This window comes from Helianthus annuus, chromosome 14 (assembly GCF_002127325.2).
Source record: "Helianthus annuus cultivar XRQ/B chromosome 14, HanXRQr2.0-SUNRISE, whole genome shotgun sequence".
In the NCBI taxonomy this organism is placed as follows: domain Eukaryota; kingdom Viridiplantae; phylum Streptophyta; class Magnoliopsida; order Asterales; family Asteraceae; genus Helianthus; species Helianthus annuus.
The window spans coordinates 79,342,519-79,365,124 of NC_035446.2; the positions used below are offsets into that span (position 1 = coordinate 79,342,519).

Below are 22,606 nucleotides of genomic sequence, written 5' to 3' on the forward strand. Positions count from 1 at the left end.
AGAAAGTTGAGCATGGGGCTGTGCCCAGCTGAGCATGGGGCTGTGCCCAGCTGAACACGGGGCTGTGTCCAGCGAACACGGGGCGTGTCCAGCTCAACACGGGGCCGTGCTCAGCGAGCACGGGGTAGTGTCCAGGATGGTCAGCCCTGGCACAAAAGACAAAGTGGTAGAAGCTTCTATTGCCCACCACGGGGTCGTGCCCAGCGGACACGGGGGCGTGGTCAGAGTGCTGCAGGTGCATTTATTGTAATTGCGAATTACAATTAATGAAGAGAGAGAGTGTCAGACGGGCACGGGGCCGTGTCCAGCGGACACGGGGCCGTGCCCAGGCTTCTGTTCAGCCTATAAATAGGAGTGCTTGGCTTCATTTCAACTCATCCCTTGGCACACCACCTCTCTCACACTTCATCCACCACCCACCACCACCATAACACCATCATCCACCACCATCATCCATTGTCCATCGTAGAGTGTGTGTGAGTCGTCTCGGGATCCAAGATTGATCGTAAGAGTTCTTGACAATCAAGGCCATGTTTGCCTAAGTCTCTTACATCACTTGGTGAAGACAAGTGTTTAGTATAATACTTTTTATTTTTAATCTTTTGCACTTTTTATTTGGTTTTGTATAAATGACTTTAATAACTAGTTGCTTATGTTGAAGGTGATTTTTCCTTATAGTTTGTCCGTGGTGTCTTGGCATTATTTTACTGTCTATATAAAATAAAAGATTTTCACCATTCATATCTCCACGGTCTATATGGAGGTATGTTGGCTACCTGGTCGGGGGTTAAGGGAACGGTTTGGTAAGGATCTTGCCCTTGTTCAGCGTTTAGAGGTCCTGCAAGGGACCTGGTTCAAATTTAGTAGGATCTCCTTCAATGCCCATAGGTATTGGATGGCGGGGATCCAAACTCTTTGACCCCCTCATAAGTTAACTACTATTAATACTATAACCCGGCTATTTAGGACTGTATCCCTGCTGACTCAGACTACTTAGCCGAGGGTAACGTCATCGCCAAAAGCGGGGCCTACCACAATTTGCATTAATAGCTTAATTCATTATCTTCCAATAATCCAACCCTTTAAGATTGTATCCTTGCTGACTCAAACTACTGGGTTGAGGGTAACGTCGCCTTCAAAAGAGGGGCCTACTACAATAACTAAGATAATCTCTTAAACAAGTGCAAAAGTGCGAAAATAATCAAAGGTTATACTAATACACGAGTCGGATCCAAGTGATTCATCTTGTCTATCTGTTTTTATTTTATTTTTATTTTTCAGCATTTAGTTAGTTTTTATTTTTCTAGTTTAAAAACCTTTTTTTTCTAACTTTTTGATTTGATTAGACGTTGAGGATAAACCGGTACTAAAAGCTCTTGTGTCCTTGGACGACCTCGGTATCTTACCAACACTATACTACGTCCACGATGGGTGCAATTGCCCATATGTGTGTTTAGTGTTAGTAAATATCGTGTTTTATAAATTTAAAACTTGGCTAAAAGTGTAAAAGGGCTTAAAATATACATTAAAAATATAACACACTTCACGCACATCAATCTTTCCATCCGTAATACTCCTCAATGCTCATTAGCTTCGGGGGTTTCTGCGTAGTTCCCGTTTCGTTTTCCAAATTCATGTTTTGAGCAATGACAGCCGGAGTAGTCGGAGATGTGGCAAACGCGTTGTAGAAATCTTCACTCATGATGAAATCAAATTCAAGCGAAATATCTTTCAAACACCTGTTCAAGCGAAATCACCCAAAACAACAACTTCAAGCAAGATCAGTAACACAAGCGGAATAAGATGTTTAAGCAAAATGACCTGATTTCGCTTGAAATTCAAGCGAAATAAGGCCTTTGGAGCGGAATCAAATGATTCGAGCGAAATCACTGATTTCGGTTGAAAATTTTCAAGCAGAATAGCGAGTTTGGAGCGGAATCAACAATTTTGAAGCGAAATAACAGATTTAGCTTAAAATGATTCAAGCGGAATAACCCAATCTCGAGCGGAATCACTTCTGTTCGTTCAAGCGGAATAACACCGAAGGTCCATTTTAATCATTTTTAAGCTGAATTTTAATGTGAAACTTTCAAGGGTATGTTAATACACACTTTTACACAATCTGTGAAAAATTGAGCTGATTTTAACCGTTAAATTTTGTTCTATTCAAGAAAGAAGGTGTAGAAGTAAGAAAATGCAGTGAAATCAGGCTATAATCTGCAGAACTCCTCCTCCTGAGCTCTGATACCACTTGTAGGATCGTGTATGTGACCCGAACGTGTCGTTCAGAGGAGTTTTGATCAGTTTCAGGTGCGGAAAACAAGAAACAGACTTAGGCACAGCTTGCAATTCACTTTAAACACTGATTAGATTGATCTAACACTGATTACAATCAAGAATCACACCGGCAGCACCTCGGTATGATTTTCAGCAATTGTTTCAACTGATTTCGCTCCAACACCTATTTATAGCCTCATGATTTCGCTTGAAACATATAGAAACCAGTTCAAGCGGAATCTGATATGTTGTGATTCCGCTTGAAAATGACTAATGTCATTTCAAGTGGAATAAGCTTTTCAAGCGAAATCAGATCCAAATACACATAAAACATGCTATTTTCTCGATCTACGAGCCCTGATCTAACCTATCTAGTACAAGACTCGATACAAGACGAAGTCGACAGATGCATGCACTAACAGATTTCAGATTTGGGGCTCTTAAATCTGAGGATTTCATTCTTTACCGGGCGTTTAGAGGATGTCGGATATGAGGTTTCCAGAGTGTTCTGAGATCTCCACCTTCAACTCTATGTCACTGCCTGTAGATTTAAACGGTTATCACAAACGGTCGACGCTGAGGTAGTGGTTGGGGGCGGTGATTCAGATTTGCCGGAAAAGATAAGTTCGCTTGCTAGAATCTTAGATCGGAAATCCGTTCACCAAGTCAAAGAAAAGGAAAAATAAAAAGATCAAACTTAAAGATGATTACAAAGAACAAACTTGAAGAACAATTTTGATTTTAGATTCAGATTTATGATTCTGAATTAACACTGAGAGAGAGGGAGAGTGTTGAAACTTCAGACAGATAGAGTGTTAAGAGAGAGTGTGTGTGTGTGTGTGTGTGTGTGTTTTTATTTTTATATATACACAAATGGGTAAAATTACAAAAGTACCCTCTTGTGCTTTGCACATGACCAGGTTGAACAAGAAAATCTAACACCCATAAGTGAAAAGGACCTAGGGTGTAATGAGTTTTCAAATTATAGGATTGTGACTGTAATTATTGAAGGTAAAGGCTATCCATTGCAATCTGATACAAACATAAAGGACGAAAAGTGTAATTTACCCTTATTTAAATGTATAATTTTTTCTATTTTTTAAAACAAAAAAATAAAAAATGGTTAAGCACATTTATAAACATTTCTCTTTTCACGGGATCTTTAAATAAATCCATTGCAAAAAACCACAACTCCTCATCTTCTCTCATTAATCCTGCATCTATTATCCAGTTAAGCACACCCATAGCAGCTTCAATACTAAACTTAGTACTTTGACTGAGTTTGGAAGAACCTGATTCTAATATTTCTAGAGCACGTTGTTCATGCATATTAGTTTGAGTTAAATGTTCTTTAAGCATTGAAGCTCCCAATGAGTCTCCCTCTTTACGTTTCATCTTAACTAATTTAGGCTTAGTGTTTACTTTAGTAGACTTCTCAAAATTTTTTGCAACCTCACTTGGGCTTGGTGTCGATCCAACGTGTTCTCTTACTTCATTCAACCATTCACCGAAGAAATTATTTTCTTGAGTTTCCAAGTTTTCTAGATTAGAAAGTGTATCACCGAAGAAATTATCACCTCCCTTAACATTGTCATCCTCAAGGTTCTCAACATGCACCTCAATGAATGTAGTTGGATCCATAGAGGGTGCCACATAAGTTTCCCCACTAGTACTTGCATCTCCAAATAACTGATCTCACTCTTCTTGTAGTTGTATAGATGGTTGATTATTTTGAATTGCTAGAACTTTCAAGTTTTCCTACACAATATAATGGTGAATCTTTAGTTATCGTTATGACTAGAATATTATATGGTATTTAAATTTTAAATGAGTTATATTATGTCACCTGAATTTTTCTTTTCCACCATTCATCTGGACAATTAAGTTGCTTGGTACTTTCATTCCAACCTAGACCAGTCTCTCCATTTTTAAGTGACTTCCAAAGGTTGTGTACTCTTTTCTCATACCGTCATACTTGTTCTTCATAGCTTTGTCACTGACGAAATTATGATTTATAATCTTTTCAAACTCTGGCTGAAGAGAAACCCATTTGAATGGGAAAGTTTGACCATGCTTCGTGATATATTTGTTTAAGAACCGACACAATTCTAATACCATTTCTTTTGTCCAACTTTATCCTTTCCATTTCCCTTTTTTAGAGTTCATCTAGCAACTTGAATATTGTTTGCACTTTAATATAATAATTAAATTAATTTCAAACAATCTAATCTAGATAGGTCAATTTGTGTTTAATTATATTATTACTAATAAACTAAAGATGAATTAAATGCAAATCAAACAATTAATTGAAAGTCACTTTATGCAATATATATGAAACCGTGTGGATAGAAACTAATCAAATAATCATTGTATATTGATCAATCAAGATATTCTTTATACACACAACAAGTTCCAGTAATCGATAAAGTCAAAATTTTCATGTATAAAGGAAGAGATAACGTATCAGAAAATCGGCGATGAAGAGGACAATGTATGGGAACAACAGCATACGAAGATCGTGATTGGTATTGTTTGATTATATTCTACTGAAATCACAAACTAGTCCTCCTTTTCTGAATGTGTTACCAACTGGTAGCATAAAACTATCAAATTTAGGTTGGAAAAACGAACATCCTTATGAAAAATTCCGAATACAGAAAAAAAAGAACAGAATTTCTGTTTGTAATTAAGCAAGGAATCAAATAAACGTTTGAAATAGAAGAACAAACAAGGTTCATACGGTGAAAAAGACCAAATTATAAGGTGTAGATTGGCAATCTAAAACCAGAATAATTGATAAAAACTCACCTTTACTTTACTTTCACAAGAGATCCCAGTCGTAGAATAAGAAAATCCCGGACAGAGTTCCTAATTTTAACTAGATTGCTGCTTCAACTTAGGGTTAGCTCCTATGAAATCAAACAATAACAAAACCCAACGTCAGTAGTTAATAAACAAATCTATCTATATAATCTGGCGACATAATAATGGAAGAATTTGTTTAAAAGATAACTAAGAATTTGATTTTTCGTTATCTTTAGAAAAAAGTTAAAAAGTTGGTGCATTAAAAAACTATTATCTTTAGAGGTTAAAATAGTCATTTTTCCCTCAGTATTGTTATGTATGTACGTTTCATATAGAATTTTTTAGGTATATACGTTTTCGAACCCCCGGTTTTATAAAAAAAAATTAGGCATACACTTTTAGATCCGGTGGAAATTTTCATGCTTGCGCAGAGCTTTAAAAAAAACCAAACAACACCTTTGAAAGTCGAGGGAAGGAAAAAAACCTTCCACTAAAAAAAACATGAGGAAATAAAACTCCTATTTCTAAACCCATATCTATACTATATAATAAAAGAAACCAATGAGAGGACACATGTAATTCATTGAAACCATCTATTTTTTATGGATAATTAATATCAATTAAAAGATAATTATAAAATTTAATTTAATATAAATTTAAACAATTCGTATAGAAGATAATATAATATTTTTAAAATATTTATCAGATTTCACAATTATTTATTCTGAAATTAACAAAAGCTAAATTTAAATTAATATAATGTAAATGATTTATTTATTTTATTAAACTAAAGTAGTTAATAGTGAACTTATTTCAAAAATGTTTATAAGGGGTAAACAAAAATATTAATCGATGTTTATTGGTTCTATACTTTTATTTTCGTGTTCAATTCTCAACTCAAATACCGTAATCACTATGTTGACGTGACATTTATAAGAACCATCACCGCAATTCCCCCATCCATCGTATATCGAGTATATCCGTTAGTTCTTTTTAAAGATATAAATTTTTATGAGACTCATTCAACCCGTGTAATAAACGAACTTTTTTAAAGATATAAGATTTTTATTTATACTATACAAAATTACATTTATGTAACTCGTGTAATACACGGGGTTTTTAAAAATATAACTTTTTTTATTATGTAGTATATAAGATTAGATTTATTCAATCCATATAATACATAGGGTTTATAAAGATATAACTTTTAATTGTTTTGTATATAAAATTACATGTGCTCAACCCGTATAACACATAAGGTTCTTAAAAAGTAAATTTTTTTTATTATTTAATATATAAAATTAAATTTACTCAACCCGTATAATACACAGGCTTTTAAAATATAACTTTTTTATTATTTAATATATAAAAGTACCTTTATTCAAGCCATGTAATAAACGGGATTTTAAATATATATTGTTTTATTATTTGATATATAAAGTTACATTTATTTAACCCGTGTAATAAACGAGATTTCTAAAGATATATTTTATTTATTATTTGGTATATATAATTACATTTATTTAACCCGTGTAATACACAGGGTTGTAACCTAGTTATCTAGTAAAACCACTCATACACATTCGTTTCATCTCTCTCTCCCGCCTCTCAATCAACCCCTCTGTTCATCTACGTAACCGCCGGTTCAAACCTGCGAATCGTCTGTTCGGTAACGGTTAGTTTCTCTTTAAAGGGGAGGCTTAGTTGTGATACTGTTTTGGAGTATGACCCCAAATCGGTTTCATTCTGACCCAAACATTTATTTTAAGTACTGGTTTTGGGTATGACCCAAAATCACAAACCTTAATCGATCATCAGCCCAACATTTGGGCCCAATAAAGAGCCACGTACGTACCCCCTCTACACTCCATCAGAAAATTAAGCCCCTTGTAGTCCCGCACGTCATTCACTGAAGAAACACTCGTGGAGTCATGAGCAGGTAAACCATTTCGCCCTTTAATCACCAATATTCTTTCTTATCTTTCGATTTTTGTTGATTGCTAAACCAATTGATGACCTGTGATCATGTTATTCAACTATTCATCTCTAAATTTGAAGCCTATAGACTATGATTCCACTTTTATTGATGTTAATTTTGATTGTAAAATTGATGTGGAGGTCTTAATTTATACCGTTTTATGCTCTGTTGTGACCTATTCTGATTTGGAGATTTATATATCGTCTGTGGATTTTTTAGACAATTTCATTTGTTCATTGAAGTTTCTAGTATCTGTTGTTGAATTTAATTTTTCAGTTTGAAATGTTAGTCGTTTTAGGGTTTTGGGACTCTGATTTAGAAACAAGTTAGTACTGTTTTATGTGGCTATTACAGCCTTTTATATAGAGAGAGATCATATGAGGGATATTTTAAAACAAGTATACTTTAAATGCTATTAAACAAGAATGAAAAATCCGAAAGTGAGCGGCATAATGAAATAGGATTGTGGGGATTTAAGCAAACTGGGTGATCGAATTATGATTCGTATTATGCATACTTGCTTTTTCGGGTTCAGATGTTGAAATTAATAACTTTTTGTTGGTGTAGGTTGATTGCAACAAGAAGGCTTGTTTCAAAAATCTTTATACCAAGACTAGCTACAAGAGCATTCTGCACGGATGCGCCAGAAAAATTAAATGATGTTCCATCCGGAAGCCATTTCAACAAAGTAATGTTTTTGTTTCTTATCTCATTTGAGATACGGTTGTTTGCTGTCATGGCTACTAGAATATTTTCTACTTCATAAGTCGGTTGGTCCCACCTTACTTCTGGTGGTTATCATTGAATTCAGTTAACTTCTTGTCCTTTTTTAGGAGCCTGAGGGCGATGAACATTTTATGAATGATGTTCCTCAGCATGACATCGCCATTGTTGGTGGTGGGATGGTTGGAATGGCCCTTGCTTGTTCTCTAGGTACTTTATTCTGTCAACTGTGTTCTAGTTTTTATTTCTTTTGAATGAATTGCTACTTTTAATAAATTTGTCGAGGGTCAGTTATTCATGCATGTTTTGTCTGTTTGCAGCAAGCATGCCGTTAACAAAACACTTGTCTATTGCCATAATTGACAGCAATCCTGCTTTGTCAAATGGGCCCGTCATCAAGAAAGATGACCCTCCTGATCCAAGGGTCAGTACGGTCACACCTTCAACCATTTCTCTCTTTAAAGGTATTAAGCTATCAATAATCTTGTCAGTTTCTGTTCTATGCTAAAAGATACTACCTTTCTTTAGCCTTTTTATTAACACACGAAACATGGTTGTTAATAGTGCTCATAGCGGGCGGATAGCGTAGAAAAGCGCTCATGTTTCGCTATCTGATTTTGGCGCCTCCATAGCGGGATTTTAGGTTTTTTTTTTTTTTTTTTTTTTTTTTTTTTTTTTTTTTTTGTGTTAAAGATACGTATAAGACAACGTATTTGGATATAACATGCATATAAAATTTTCTTAAAATTTCCTTCTAGTGTGTCGCCAAACACAAAATAGCGCCCGCCTTTTCATCGCTATCACTACGTAGCGTATAGGTAGCTTGTCGCTATCGTCCGCTATTCGCTATTAACAACTATGACACGAAGTCATGTCTTTACCATTGTAAGGGCGTAGACTCATACTAGCACGTAACGTGAAGTGGATACTTATGGTTACATAAAGGCAGGCAACAGAAATTTTCTGTCATGTTTTATTTCCAATACACTGCAACTATCGTATTTACACTATTACAACTTAGCATGGCTGTCATTATTGATTTTTTTAACAAATACATTGAATATAGCTTGTCTAAATTTTTAGCCACTGCAGAGTACATGTATGAGAAATGTTTTACTGTTTGGTCCGTAAAAAATAATTGGAATTTCATCTTGTAGATATTGGTGCTTGGGAACATGTAGAACAGCATCGGCATGCCTACTTTGATAAAATGCAGGTTATATTTATTACTAAAAAGCTGGGTCATGATTACACCTGGCAAAACGGGCGGGTTGGGGCGGGTGGTCATAACGGGTTCGGGTCAATTGAAAAAAGGGTTGATTGGTTCAGGTCGGAACAGGTTCAGGTTGAAACGGGTCTGGGTCCGGTCGGTTTAAAAAAAAAAATTTTTTGAAAAAGAAAAATTGTAACAGTTAGGGGGCAATCCTGACCCAAAGTTGATCTAAAAATGCATAGTTTTTGTTGGTGTTCATAGTTCAAAAATGAAAGTAACGAATAGGGAGGACCCGCGCGTTTCGCAGTTTATAGAATTACATATAAAATTTAAAACCCAACTGAAGCATATAAAATTTGCAGTATATAGAATTGCATAATGTAAAGAAACCAAATAATTAAATATATCTTTCTTGTGTTTGTATAAACTATAAAGATGGTGCTTATGTTGACAAACACATTATCATGTGTTTATTAGGTATGGGATTACACCGGTTTCGGATACACCAAGTACAATGCAAGAGATGCAGACAAAGATGTCCTAGGGTAAGACCATTGTTTTTTGTGCTTTAACGATTTTATATACTTTTTATAGCAATGTCTAACTATCATTTTCTGGGATTTGAACTCAGTTGTGTTGTGGAGAATAAGGTGCTACATAAATCTTTACTGTCGTGTTTACAGGTTAGTAAATTGTACGGGTCAAAATGTGTTGTGTGGGGTTACTAAAAGAAAATTTTCCAATATTTTATGTTTTTGTTATAAATATAAATAACTAATGTGTTGAGAATGATTACCAAAACTATTTTCTTGCAATAACAATATCGTTCTTTTGAATAATAGGATCCTGGAATTTGTATATGTAACAAATACACTTTCGGCCTGTTTGACCCGTTTCCTTTTTAGCTAGTAATTTTCAGTCCATTTATCCATTCGACCTGTTAGAGGTAAAACATAACTTTTATTCTACTGACGGAAATCCAAACCGAACAGAACAAAGATTTCAACAGTACGATCTATCCTACAAGATTGTCGTCACTTTCACTTCCGACCCGTTCAGTTTCTTCAGCAGGAGCCTCGGTCTCAAGCACATCATCAAAAAATCTCGCAAATTTAGCAAAGCTGGATTTGAGTGATGGCACAAACCTATACGCTAAGTTGGTGGTAACGTTTTAATACCTTAAAAAGTATATTATTTAATGCTAATAAAACACGTCTCCACATAATAATATCTTATTAACGTTTTTAGGTTGGGGCTGATGGTTCAAAGTCACGTGTTAGAGAGTTAGCTGGAATCAAAACCACTGGTTGGAATTACTCGCAGAGCGCAGTCATATGCACGGTTGAACACCCTACGGAAAACTTTTGTGCGTGGCAACGGTTTTTGCCAGCTGGACCGATTGCGCTTTTACCTATTGGTGACAACTTTAGCAACATTGTGTGGACCATGTCTCCTAAAGACGCATCAAATCACAAAATAATGAACGAGGTTGACTTCGTGAAAGCTGTAAACCATGCTCTTGATTCTGGGTACGGTCCTCGTCCTGAGTCGCGGGTATTTGGTGGTGATGTACTTTCTTCGTTTTTTAGACCGGACGTGACGTCATCGGTTCACGAGCGATTCGAACCACCACCGAAAGTGGTGAGATTGGTTTCAGATAGGATGGCTTTTCCACTCTCGTTGATGCATGCGAATCAGTATGCGTCCAAACGTGTGGTTTTGATCGGTGATGCGGCTCACACTGTTCATCCGTTGGCTGGTCAAGGAGTCAACATGGGGTATGGAGATGTATCTTCACTTTCAAATGTTATTGCTGATGGTGTTGCAGTAGGATCTGATATCGGTGAGGTATGTGTATAAAAACATTACACAAGTTGGGTAACGGATCAAAACATATTCGGGTCAAAATGGGTGATTTCGTACTTTAGTATGGGTCAGATGATTAAATTATTTAATCATTTATTTATATATATTTATAATTATTTTTATACATATATTATACCTCAAATTTATATAAGCAACGTAATATATATTATTTAATTCCTTTTATCATAATTGTGTATATAATATTTATCGTTATGTAATATATTTAATAAATTAAATAAAATCTTAACAAATGATATGCTCGCAAGTCTAGTCAAGCTCGATGGGTGAAGCTCAGGCTCTGAGTTCGTATATCAACTGAGCTCAAATATTACCACGGGCACGGTCGAGCTCGTTTAAGCTCCGCTCAACTCGATCTTTTAGTGAGCCGATCTCGACTAGCTCTAATTGCAAATAATGTATGCAGGTGACTTTGCTGAAGAAATATGAAGCAGAGAGGAAAACAGCGAATATAGCGATGATGGCTGTTCTAGATGGTTTCCAGAAGGCATATTCAGTTGATTTTGGACCAATTAATATATTACGAGCTGCTGCATTTAACGGTGCAAATGTTTTCGCGCCATTGAAGAGGAATATCATCTCTTACGCATCAGGGGAGCGCAGACTTCCATTTTTGTCATAAAGTAGTTTTTTTAATATTGGAATAAATGTATCATATATTTACCAAAACTTAACGTCCTTTTGTGTTAAAAAGAAGATTTTTCTGTGCCATAGCAAATATATGGGGTGTTGGTTCAGTGAGGTTCAAACTAGGGATGTCTATCGTATCGGGCTGTCAAGTCGAATCATTCAACCCGAATATGGCTCCTATCTTTATCTGAAATGACCCGCTTCACATCCAAAGTGTGTACCAAAAACATTACACTGGAAGATAAATTAAAGGAAACTTTTAATACTTGTGAAACTTTCATGTGTCGACTCGATTTCCTTAGCCGAAGCTAAAAATAACTAGATACCTCCACCAGCCATCGTGTTACAACCTGAAGCCCGACTCATAATTGATTTAAGGTTCACGCGAGTCTTACATGTTGATTCAAAGTGAGAGTTTACAGAGGGAGAGAGAAGCTTAGCGCAATACATCGATCTTGGTTTAAAAAGCACAAAACGCTCCAAGTCGTTTAGATTCGAAAGCCTAGGTACGACGCGTGATCATAAGGTAAGTGAGACATTTGGTATGTAAGAAATATTAATGAATTATTTATAAGATAAACAATCAAACACACAAAAGTTCTCTAATGTAAAAACTAAAATGGCTTTTTGTACAACAAAAGAAAATACACCACTTAAAGGGCAATCCAGGTTGCTCCAAATACAAACTGCTCAAACTCACTTCAAATATAAGAGAGAAAATAAAAAAAAAATAGTATTGAACTACCAACAAATTGATTTTATTTAGAGTTAAATGCTTGGTTGGTCTATGTGGTTTGCAAAAATTGCAGACTTGGTTCCAGTGGTTTACTAATTACACACATGGTATCAAAACTTGTCAAATATGAACTCGCTTGGTCCCCTGCCCTAACATCAGTTAGATTTCTCAGTTAACACACCCCATGTGCCTACACCATCGCCATCATGTGACATGCACATGGGGTGTGTTAACTGAGAAATCTAACTGATGTTAGGGCAGGGGACCAAACGAGTTCATTTTTGACAAGTTTTGATACCACACGTGTAATTAGTAAACCACTAGGACCAAGTCTGCAATTTTTGCAAACCACAGGGACCAACCAAGCATTTAACTCTTTTATTTATAACCCAACTAATTAATCTTATAAATTTAAATCTATGTTCTTAATTTTACTTCAACATCCCTCTCACCTATCACATGCTCTTTAAACTAATCAATTAATTTGGTAGCTCTCTCTTGAACTATCCTTATGCCTCTGACACTGAAGCGTCGCAAACACCTCGACTCGCCTCACAACCTTTGAAGCGCTGCCACAATCGCCTCATGCGCTCTTATTAAACCAAGACACTGATGATTCATTATTGTGGTTAATTCCCCCTCAAGTAAAAACATTAACCTACCTAACATTTGAGTGTTTACTTGAGTTGTCAGCCAATGTTAGGTGCTGATTTACACTTTTAGCCCTTTCTTTCTAACTAAATAATAAAACAACCCTTCTAATATTCAAATGCATGTAACAGAGGACTAAGTTCAAATAGATCAAAGATATTAATAGCTAATAAGAAACTGTGGTTAGTTGCACCAACTCAAGGGTATGTGAGTTGGTCATTCTAAAAAGATTACACAAAATCGATTCTAGCTTAGCTCGAGAACTCAATTATATTCAAAGTTCGAGCTTAAATAGCGCAATAAAACTCAAGTTACACAGATGTTACATAAGGTTTATAAATAAAGTTCAATAAAAGAAAGAAATGATAAGCGCAAAATCGACTCGTTATATGTATCAAGCTCGTTTTTTATTATTTGTTTTCCACTTTTACATGTTTATATCTGCCGAGTTGATTGTCCTATACAGCTGAAAGTTACAGGTTTGTGTAAATGTGGCAAAAGAAATTCACCATCAGGTGTAGACTTGCATAAGTAAACAAACAATTCCTATGGGTATATGCACAATTGAGCGGCTCGTTGCGGCTTCAAATAAACAATGAGCTGACAGTAATTACAAAAACGTATCCCGAATCAAGCGTGCCAAAACCCGAGAAGACAACCGGCTTACCACTTCAGGTAGCACCTTAGCTGATAGACCGGGCAAAACGGGAAGAAGCTCTTGAATGACCCGATTCACATCCAAACCCTGTAAAGAAAAACATCACCATAAGGATAAATTTTATAAAGCTTTTATCAGTTGTGGAAGTAAAACACGGTTCTTTCATTACCTGATCTGGTGATCGGGGTTGTGAATCTTGAGCGGTTAAAAATTCAACAATCTTTTCAACGTTGTTTAGTATGACTTTGTCCTCTTCGGTTATGTAAGGAATTAACCCTGCGGGTCTGATGGCTCCAAAGGAAGGAACCATGCTGAAAACCGGCGTCGGATTTTGGATCCCGAGTAGTGCCATAATTTGGACCAACTGCTCTCTAGTAATCGCATCGATGCCTTTCACAATCTATTTAGAAAAAAATAAAAAATATTTTAATTACTAAGTCTCACAAATAAAATATTAAGAGAAAATTACCATTTTAGCCAAGAAAAAATTCAACTTACCATTTCAGCCAAGTCATGAGTCTTTGGAAAGACCATCTCTATTCCCAATGCGGCAGATGCCTCTTTTTCTTGCTTTTTTCTGTCAGCCAATCATCCATCGACACGTGTAACAGTAATGATTAGTTCCAGAGTTACTCAGCCAGACTCATCCAAAGCCTCTAACTAGAGGCAAGCCGGATGGCTTGCGTCTGGCTCAAGAGGTAACACATTATTTTATGCGTTTTTTCCAGACCCGTCGGATGAGTTTGTAACGCAACAAAAAGTCAGTTTCCGAGACGCATCAATTGAGTCGGCCGACGCAAGGCAGGCGTTTGGGTCAGAGCAATCACATCAGTCACATCACAGTCGCTGTCAAAACTTTTGTGGAGGATCTTGAGTGATTTGCGACGCTTGCCATGCGTCGCAAACGCATCAGTTTTGCTGTCACAAATAATGATCTTGAATGCAAGTTAATTTTTTTGCCGACGCTATCCATCCGTCGCTAACGAATGCAAGTTAAATTTTTTTTTTTTAAGTATGCCGGTTCGCTATCCATCCGTCGCAAACGCATCAGTTTTGCTGTCACAAATAATTATCTTAAAGTTTTACTAACTTTACTTTGAACGGTCACCTTGATAATAAACGTTGATAATAAACGTTGATAATAAACGTTTATTGTAACGTTGTAAGCGTTAAAAAAATACAAACGTTCGGCGAAATAAAACAAAACAACATTAAAAAGTACTTAGATTTATAGTTAAACAACATTAACAAGATTGTCTCTACAGTAAAAGTACTATTGTTTTTATTTTGGCAAAAGTTTTATATAAATCGCCATATTAATGATAAAAAACTTTTACTGTAGAGACAATCTTGTTAATGTTGTTTAACTATAAATCTAAGTACTTTTTAATGTTGTTTTGTTTTATTTCGCCGAACGTTTGTATTTTTTTAACGCTTACAACGTTACAATAAACGTTTATTATCAACGTTTATTATCAACGTTTATTATCAAGGTGACCGTTCAAAGTAAAGTTAGTAAAACTTTAAGATAATTATTTGTGACAGCAAAACTGATGCGTTTGCGACGGATGGATAGCGAACCGGCATACTTAAAAAAAAAAAATTTAACTTGCATTCGTTAGCGACGGATGGATAGCGTCGGCAAAAAAATTAACTTGCATTCAAGATCATTATTTGTGACAGCAAAACTGATGCGTTTGCGACGCATGGCAAGCGTCGCAAATCACTCAAGATCCTCCACAAAAGTTTTGACAGCGACTGTGATGTGACTGATGTGATTGCTCTGACCCAAACGCCTGCCTTGCGTCGGCCGACTCAATTGATGCGTCTCGGAAACTGACTTTTTGTTGCGTTACAAACTCATCCGACGGGTCTGGAAAAAACGCATAAAATAATGTGTTACCTCTTGAGCCAGACGCAAGCCATCCGGCTTGCCTCTAGTTAGAGGCTTTGGATGAGTCTGGCTGAGTAACTCTGGAACTAATCATTACTGTTACACGTGTCGATGGATGATTGGCTGACAGAAAAAAGCAAGAAAAAGAGGCATCTGCCGCATTGGGAATAGAGATGGTCTTTCCAAAGACTCATGACTTGGCTGAAATGGTAAGTTGACTTTTTTCTTGGCCAAAATGGTAATTTTCTCAAATATTAACGGTGTTACGCGATCATAATGTTAATACCTCATCTAAGAGAAATTCTCTGAAGAAATTCCCTTTGTCGGATAGAAGAAACGCCAACGCGGCTCTTGTTTCAACTGGTGGTTCTTGAGAACCGCCTGGTTGAAACCGGGGGAATGCGATGTTTGTCTGAGTTTGAATAACACCGAGTCCAGCCATGTCACCGTTTAAATCCTCCCCGCCACCGCTTTTGGCGGCGGTTATGAAGCTCTCAAAAGCTTGCATCACATCTATGAATCTTTCAGCATCAAAGACTCCAGATTTTCCGTACACCGTGTAACGTAAAGCACTCCGTAAACGAGGAGATTCGTCAGTGAGCAACCTCTGACATCAGAAAACATCATCTTTATAAGTGGACTGAGTATGGATATATTAAATAACGGAGCAAGCATAAATTTCAGTATAAATACCTGTGCGATATACGGATATGCTTCATCTACAATGGCAAATTCTGGATCCCCTACTAAAGCAATACCCTCAAGCACTCCAATTGCTCTGATTATAAGGGCAAAATAAGGCGGAATGCGGAACGGATAGTCGAACGTTATTTGTGCCAAATCAGCCGCCAACTCTTGAAAATTAATATTTTTTGCTCCTCCACCTTCAAGGGCCTGGTCAAATACTTTAGCTAATACAGGCAATATCGGGTCCAAATTTACCCCCTCAGGAATGAATCCAAGTTTTACGAAATCTTTAACGATGGCATCGTAATCTCTATGAATAAGATGAGCAATAGCTTCGATCATCCCGTACTTTTGATCATCCGTCAATTTCGTTACCAAACCTGGATTATTCAAGCGTTTAGCAGTCATAATGAATAGAATGAACTCTAACAAATGAAAATTATATGATTATTACCAAAATCAAGAATTGCAAGCTTCCCGTCTGGGGTCCGGATCATATTTCCGGGATGTGGGTCAGCGTGAAAGAAACCAGTATCAAGTAACTACATTTACAAATGACAATGGGTCAGAAATCATTATCAAATACCGGAAGCATTGTAAAAAAAAGAAAGAAAAAAAAGCTATGTTTAAAATTCATTCTATTCTATAGATACTTAAAATGCTATTTTGTCAACATCAACCAACTTTGGCCCCCTCAGGCCTCAACTTTGGCATCAACCAATTTTGGCCCCTCAATTTTGGTAATGAAATATTTAGCCCCTCAACTTTGGTAATGACACATTTAGCCCCTCAACTTTGGTAATGACACATTTAGCCCCTCAACTTTTGTCAACATCAACCAACTTTGGTCCCTCAACTTTGGTGATGACATATTTGGCCCCTCAACTTTGATAATGACATATTTAGCCCCTCAACTTTAATAATGACATGTTTAGCCCCACAACTTTTGTCAACATCAACCAACTTTGGTAATGACATACTTAGCCCCTCAACTTTAATTATTACATGTTTAGCCCCTCAACTTTAAAGTTTTTTTTTTATTTTCATAGTTAACCCTTGCACTTTATTATAGTTACTATTTAGACCTTTGCTTATTTTTATCTACGTTTCGAACCCGCTGCGAAGCGCAGGTGGCAACCCACGAGTTTTAAAATGTATTTATTCAAAACTAAAGTCACTTATATCTTCTGCAAAAATATTGCATTTTTATACAAAATTTACCTGCTTTAGGTAGCATATGACTCCAACATTAACCAGTTCCCCAACGTCACTTTCCGTACTTTGTGAAAGCTTTTCGCCATCTACCCATTGTGTGGTAAGAACTTTCCTTGATGTGTATTTAGTGTAAGTCTTAGGTATGACAACCTGGAACACCAGAATTTATTGAAATATGTAAGAGAAACTTTTACGTAATTATAAAAATTAAGATGGTAACATTTTTCATGTATTTAGAGAGCAAAACATTACTTGTGGCAGATCCTTCTTCATCATCTCTGCAAAATAAGTTCCGTTTTCACCCTCGTTAACATAGTCAAGCTCCTCAAAGAAACGGGCAGCCCATTCATCTACCAACCCGACAACATCCAAAGAGATCTGGAAATGGAAAGAACAAATACCATAAACCACTTGTTTTTCCGATAAACCTCTTTAATATTATATTTTGAGCTAACATTACCTGAGGAAAGCGCCGGAGAGCCAAACCCAAGTTCCTTATGACGAACAAATCTATGGTTACTGTCTCGAGCACAAAAGGCCGTTGTACTTTAACAGCAACCAAATCCCCATTTTCCTTTAGTCGACCCTTATATACCTGCCCAAGTGAGGCTGCAGCATTTTCACAAACCGTATGTATTAATAACTTACACCATCACGGAAATAAAACTATATTCCAAATAACAAAATAAACAGAAAAAAAACTAGTAGGCGGTAATGAAGTCACCTGCTGCTATCGGAGACGTTGTTAGTTCTGAATAGATGTTGTACCATGGCTCTCCAAGTTCCTCTTCTATACATGCCATGGCTATATCATCAGGAAATGACGGAACCTTCAACAATCATACGAAAAAAGTTCTGAAATTAGACACTATGAATGGGAATATGAGCGATTCATGTTTCAATTACTAACTCAACCTCACTGCATATATAGATGATGACGGATCTGGTTTTACCTTATCACAAAGCTTTTGCAGCTCAGTCATTGCAGCAGGCGACAATATATCTGGCCGAATGCTCAATGCTTGCCCAAGTTTAATATATGCTGGACCCAAAGATGTTACAATTTCCCTCAACTCAATTGCGCGGGCAACTTCATTCTACACAAGCATCATAATCTAATAAGTCAGTCTCAACCTTTTGGAAGTGAAAATTACTCACTTTCTACTTTTATAAAGATGACAACCAAAGGAAAAAAAGCAGAAACAAATTAATCAATCACTTACCTCTTTAACCTTTTTATTTATTACGTCCCACGCAAGACGTGAAAGAAATCCGCCTGCTACGGATGTCAACTGCATGATACGTGTGGCGACAGCTCGTGGTCTTTTACCCCAATATGCAGAGATACTAGCAGGATCATATACTTGAGGCAATAATTCGCTACTTTCATCAGTCTGACAAAGTACACGACAACATAACGAGTTAAAATTCCAAACTGTTAGTATAAGAACATCTATGTGCAAATGTGTCATTTTTATAAAATTCAAACTGATAAGGAGGCAAGGAGCTGATCCAATAATAAGCATACTCTTACCAGAACCAACTAGAGAGATAAAAAAAGGCAGAAAAACAGATGGAAACATGATAGAAAAACCCAAACATAAAAAAAAAAAAAAAAAAAACATAACTTGGACTACAAATGGAGTTACGGGGGTCATAAGTCTATGTGTTACGGTTTCACGCCCCAGTGACGTGGCCAAATTTCAGGCGTCATGGGGCAACACACCGCTTGTTTCACGGGCGTGAGAAGGTTTGAAGTTTGTGGGGCCATGTTTCAACCAATCACACTTCACCACTTTTTTTTAAAAAAAAAATTCTTTATTAATTTCCATGTGAAACCATTACACAATCTGGTGAAACAAAGTAAGTGAAAGCCCCCTGGTGACGTGACAGTGAAAAAATGAGACCATAACACATAGCCGAAACACTGGACAGAAATGTCTTAGCGAGCTGGATCACGTGACAAACGTCAAAACGGTGTTTAGCCTAGCGATCAGACCCAAATTTCATCAATCGGTGTTCCGATTTCATCACCAAATACTTTCCCTAAACTTTAGCTATTTTCATATCTTTCTTTCTTTATTCTAACCATCTAAACCCCTAATTGCCATAATTTGAACGTTTAATTCCAGTATTCAATTGTTCATAACTTCTATAATCTATCACTACTTACCAAATTTAAAAGAACCTTATGTAATGTTTTCAATCATGCTTAACAAAACAAAAAAAAAATCACAGTAATTATATATTTATATACCTCTACAAGACGCATTACAACATCATCAGCAGCAAACTGAGAATCACTCAAATTCTGACCTCTAAGCCCCTTCATAAGCGTCGCCAGCTGCTCATTCTCCTCCATCTGAGCCCTAACTCGTTTAATCTCCTGTGAAACCGTCTCCATTCTCTACAAAAAAAACACAAAACAATCCAACTCAAAACCCTAACAAACACTCCTTCACCTATCAATCAAACAACCACAATTCAAAATCAAATCAAACCTACCGTATTTGCGCCGTAAACTGACGATCCATTAACAGATCCGTTAACAGATCCATTGACAGATTTTGACGGTTTCGCCTCGGTTGTCTTCGGCTTGGGCTCGGTTGCGACGGCGCGTGTCTTCACTCTGTTCCGGCGGTTAACCCTAAGAATGGTTGGAAACGGACGGCGTACGGCGGTGAATCCGGTGCTTCTATCGTTGATGAAAGAGTTGATTCTGCAGCAGTTGAGCTGAGAAGATGCTTCCATGGCGGAATGGAAGAGAAGTAGAGAAGATTCGATGGAGTGAGGAAGGAAGGAGGGAGGGTTGGTATGTATGTGGTTTTGGGGGAAGGATGTGTGTGTGGGTTCACCACTAGTAAATTCGGTGGATCAAAGAAATAAGGGGATTTTTTTCAACGTGGCAACATGAGGAGCAAGGAAATATTCGCTTTTTTTTGGTTTTGGCGGGTAGTGGTTGTTAACGGTGTCTCCACAAAAAAGAAAAAAAAAAAAGAAATAAGGACATGCATTTTTTCAAACGACGACTTTCTTCTGATTTTGGCTACTCCCCGTTGCCTCGTTTCGTCTAAACAATTTTGTCTTAACCGAATTCACGTTAGCTTGAGTATTTGGCTTGGACGTTTCCTCGGATAACCATACTAACAGCTGCCACTTAATGGTCGTTGTGTCATCACAAGAGCATAACTCTCTGGTGTAACATACGGTGGGACGAAAACGCAGGTGAACTCGGGATTCGAGCTGACAAACTCACACAAAGCTTAACTCAAATCCTTTATTGTCTTAATCCATCAAAACTGACACAAGTGGGGTGAAACTTGGGTCTCCACTAAAAAAACCAATACTCCTATCAATAGAACACAAGTGAGGATTAAGGAGTATATTTTTAATTGTTTATTAAACTTTTGTACAATACAGTTTTATGTTTGTTTCGTTCAACTATAACGTAGGTCTTTTGACTTTTATTTATAAAATTTGTATGTTATAATCTTCGGTCATAACGTAGGTCTTTTGACTTTTATTTATAAAATTTGTATGTTATAATCTTCGGTCATAACTTAGTTTTTCTTCTTTTCTTTTTTTAAAATCTGATCATGTGTCTAGGTAATTTTATCAATATACTCAATTTGATTTGTTTTTTAAATAAAAACCAAATTTCAAACCAATCTCTTTCTCTCTTATTAAATTAACTAGTTTTTGTCTCGTCCGTGTAGCGGGACGTTAAGCCGAATATTTCTTTTTCATAACATGCATGTCTGTGTTTCGGTTACTTAAACATACTACTAATAACACGATCTAAAAAAAACACAGAGTCAACCAATTAAAACAAAACACAAAATAATAATTTTTCAGGACAAATGAGCGTGTGTCAGCCAGTCGTCTGGCACGAAAAAATTATACTGAGTTAACCAATTAAAACAAAACACTACCATAGTTTTGTAAAAAAAATAAAACGATGGCATGACTATAAGTTTACACCGGGGGAAAATCGTAATTTGACAGGGAAAAAGAAAACAAAAATGATGACAAAACTGTAAATTTGAACTAAGGGCAAAATCGTAACTTGGCTGGGAAGGAAAAAAAAAGAAAACCAATGACAAAACAGTACATTTAAAAATGGCAAAATTATAATTTAGCTGGACCAATTAGGAAGCCAGGCAGGTGCCTGGCACTATTCCCCGTCTGTGTTGCAGGGCGCTAGGCCAAATATTTTTTCACCAAATAAAACAAAACACTATCATAGTTTTGCTAGAAAAAAATAAAACGATGAGGAAACTGTAATCGTAAACTAATGGCAAAACTATAATTTGTCATACCAATGAGCGAGCGCTAGCGAATAAAAATTACATTGAGTCGACCAATTAAAACAAAACGCTATCATAGGTTTGCAAGAAAAAAAACGAAAACGAAGGCAAGACTGTAATTTTTAACCAGGGGCAAAACTGAAATTTTGACAGGGGTAAAATCGTAATTTTCAAAATCTACAACGATGGCAAGGCCGTAATTTTGAACCGGGGGCAAAATCGTAATTTTGATAGTGGTTAAAAGCGTAATTTGTCAAAATCTACAATGATGGCAATGCCGTAATTTTGAACCGAGGAAAATTCGTAATTTTAAGTTGGGGTTAAATCGTAATTTATTCGGGTCAATAAGGGAGTGTCAGGCAGCTGTCTGACACTATTCCCTCATCTTGTGTTTTTATGTATAGTAAATAAATAAATATACATAGAAAATAGTTATAAAACCTAACAAACTATATATATATATATATATAGAAGAACTTAAAAAAATCAAATTGGTTTGATTCTATACAACTTTAAATTTTAAATTTCTGGCTCCTTGACCTCTCAAAATCTTAAAACGTCACCCAATCATATCCTATTAATCCATGACCACCCATTTGAGACATATGATCACCGTTCATATTTTATACTTATAATTTCCATGTCCATCATATCCTTTTCTGAGGCTTTTTCATAGAATTTCATTTGGTTGGCAACAAATCAGACAAATGGTTCCATGCGATATTTTGGAATTTCCGATTGTTAGCGACTTAGCGTCCTTATTGAAATGTTTAAAAATCACACCTTCGGGTTAAAGGGTGTAAGAATATCATAAGACAATTGTACAACATGGTGTATACAAATTTTTTTCTTCTAGCACAAAATAGAATTAAACATATATAAATTAAATTAAGGTTAACAAGAAATTCTAAATCCACTAGGTAAGTTAGGTAACAACATAAAAATAAA

The 22,606-nt window shown here is 36.2% G+C and overlaps 2 protein-coding genes across 2 annotated transcripts; one reads left to right on the forward strand and one right to left on the reverse strand.

The window, feature by feature from the left end:
• Nucleotides 1-6,745: 6,745 nt before the first annotated feature.
• On the forward strand, nucleotides 6,746-11,629 carry LOC110883809 (ubiquinone biosynthesis monooxygenase COQ6, mitochondrial). The gene is made up of 10 exons (XM_022131457.2): nucleotides 6,746-7,021; nucleotides 7,628-7,748; nucleotides 7,894-7,993; nucleotides 8,104-8,247; nucleotides 8,941-8,999; nucleotides 9,474-9,541; nucleotides 9,628-9,679; nucleotides 9,989-10,159; nucleotides 10,245-10,844; nucleotides 11,287-11,629. The coding sequence occupies exons 1-10, from the start codon at nucleotides 7,014-7,016 to the stop codon at nucleotides 11,500-11,502; spliced, it is 1,539 nt and encodes a 512-aa protein (XP_021987149.1). The 5' UTR covers nucleotides 6,746-7,013; the 3' UTR covers nucleotides 11,503-11,629.
• Nucleotides 11,630-13,287: 1,658 nt separating this feature from the next.
• On the reverse strand, nucleotides 13,288-20,765 carry LOC110883808 (uncharacterized protein sll0005). The gene is made up of 13 exons (XM_022131455.2): nucleotides 19,857-20,765; nucleotides 19,609-19,758; nucleotides 18,575-18,745; nucleotides 18,305-18,448; nucleotides 18,076-18,181; nucleotides 17,812-17,960; nucleotides 17,604-17,729; nucleotides 17,358-17,501; nucleotides 16,591-16,678; nucleotides 16,143-16,516; nucleotides 15,736-16,056; nucleotides 13,725-13,955; nucleotides 13,288-13,642 (listed from the first exon to the last, which is right to left on the reverse strand). Exons 1-13 carry the CDS (start codon nucleotides 20,100-20,102, stop codon nucleotides 13,508-13,510), a joined length of 2,385 nt encoding a protein of 794 aa, XP_021987147.1. The 5' UTR covers nucleotides 20,103-20,765; the 3' UTR covers nucleotides 13,288-13,507.
• Between the last annotated feature and the right edge of the window lie 1,841 nt (nucleotides 20,766-22,606).

Excerpts from the sequence above, each read along its gene's own strand:
- LOC110883808 (XM_022131455.2), bottom strand. The coding sequence starts at position 20,102 with ATGGAAGCATCTTCTCAGCTCAACTGCTGCAGAATCAACTCTTTCATC. Across the intron at positions 18,449-18,574 it reads TAAATAAAAAGGTTAAAGAG|AATGAAGTTGCCCGCGCAAT; the intron begins GTAAGTGATTGA and ends ATGCTTGTGTAG. Across the intron at positions 16,057-16,142 it reads CATATCCGTATATCGCACAG|AGGTTGCTCACTGACGAATC; the intron begins GTATTTATACTG and ends TTCTGATGTCAG.
- LOC110883809 (XM_022131457.2), top strand. Across the intron at positions 7,749-7,893 it reads CCGGAAGCCATTTCAACAAA|GAGCCTGAGGGCGATGAACA; the intron begins GTAATGTTTTTG and ends GTCCTTTTTTAG. Across the intron at positions 9,542-9,627 it reads GCAGACAAAGATGTCCTAGG|TTGTGTTGTGGAGAATAAGG; the intron begins GTAAGACCATTG and ends ATTTGAACTCAG.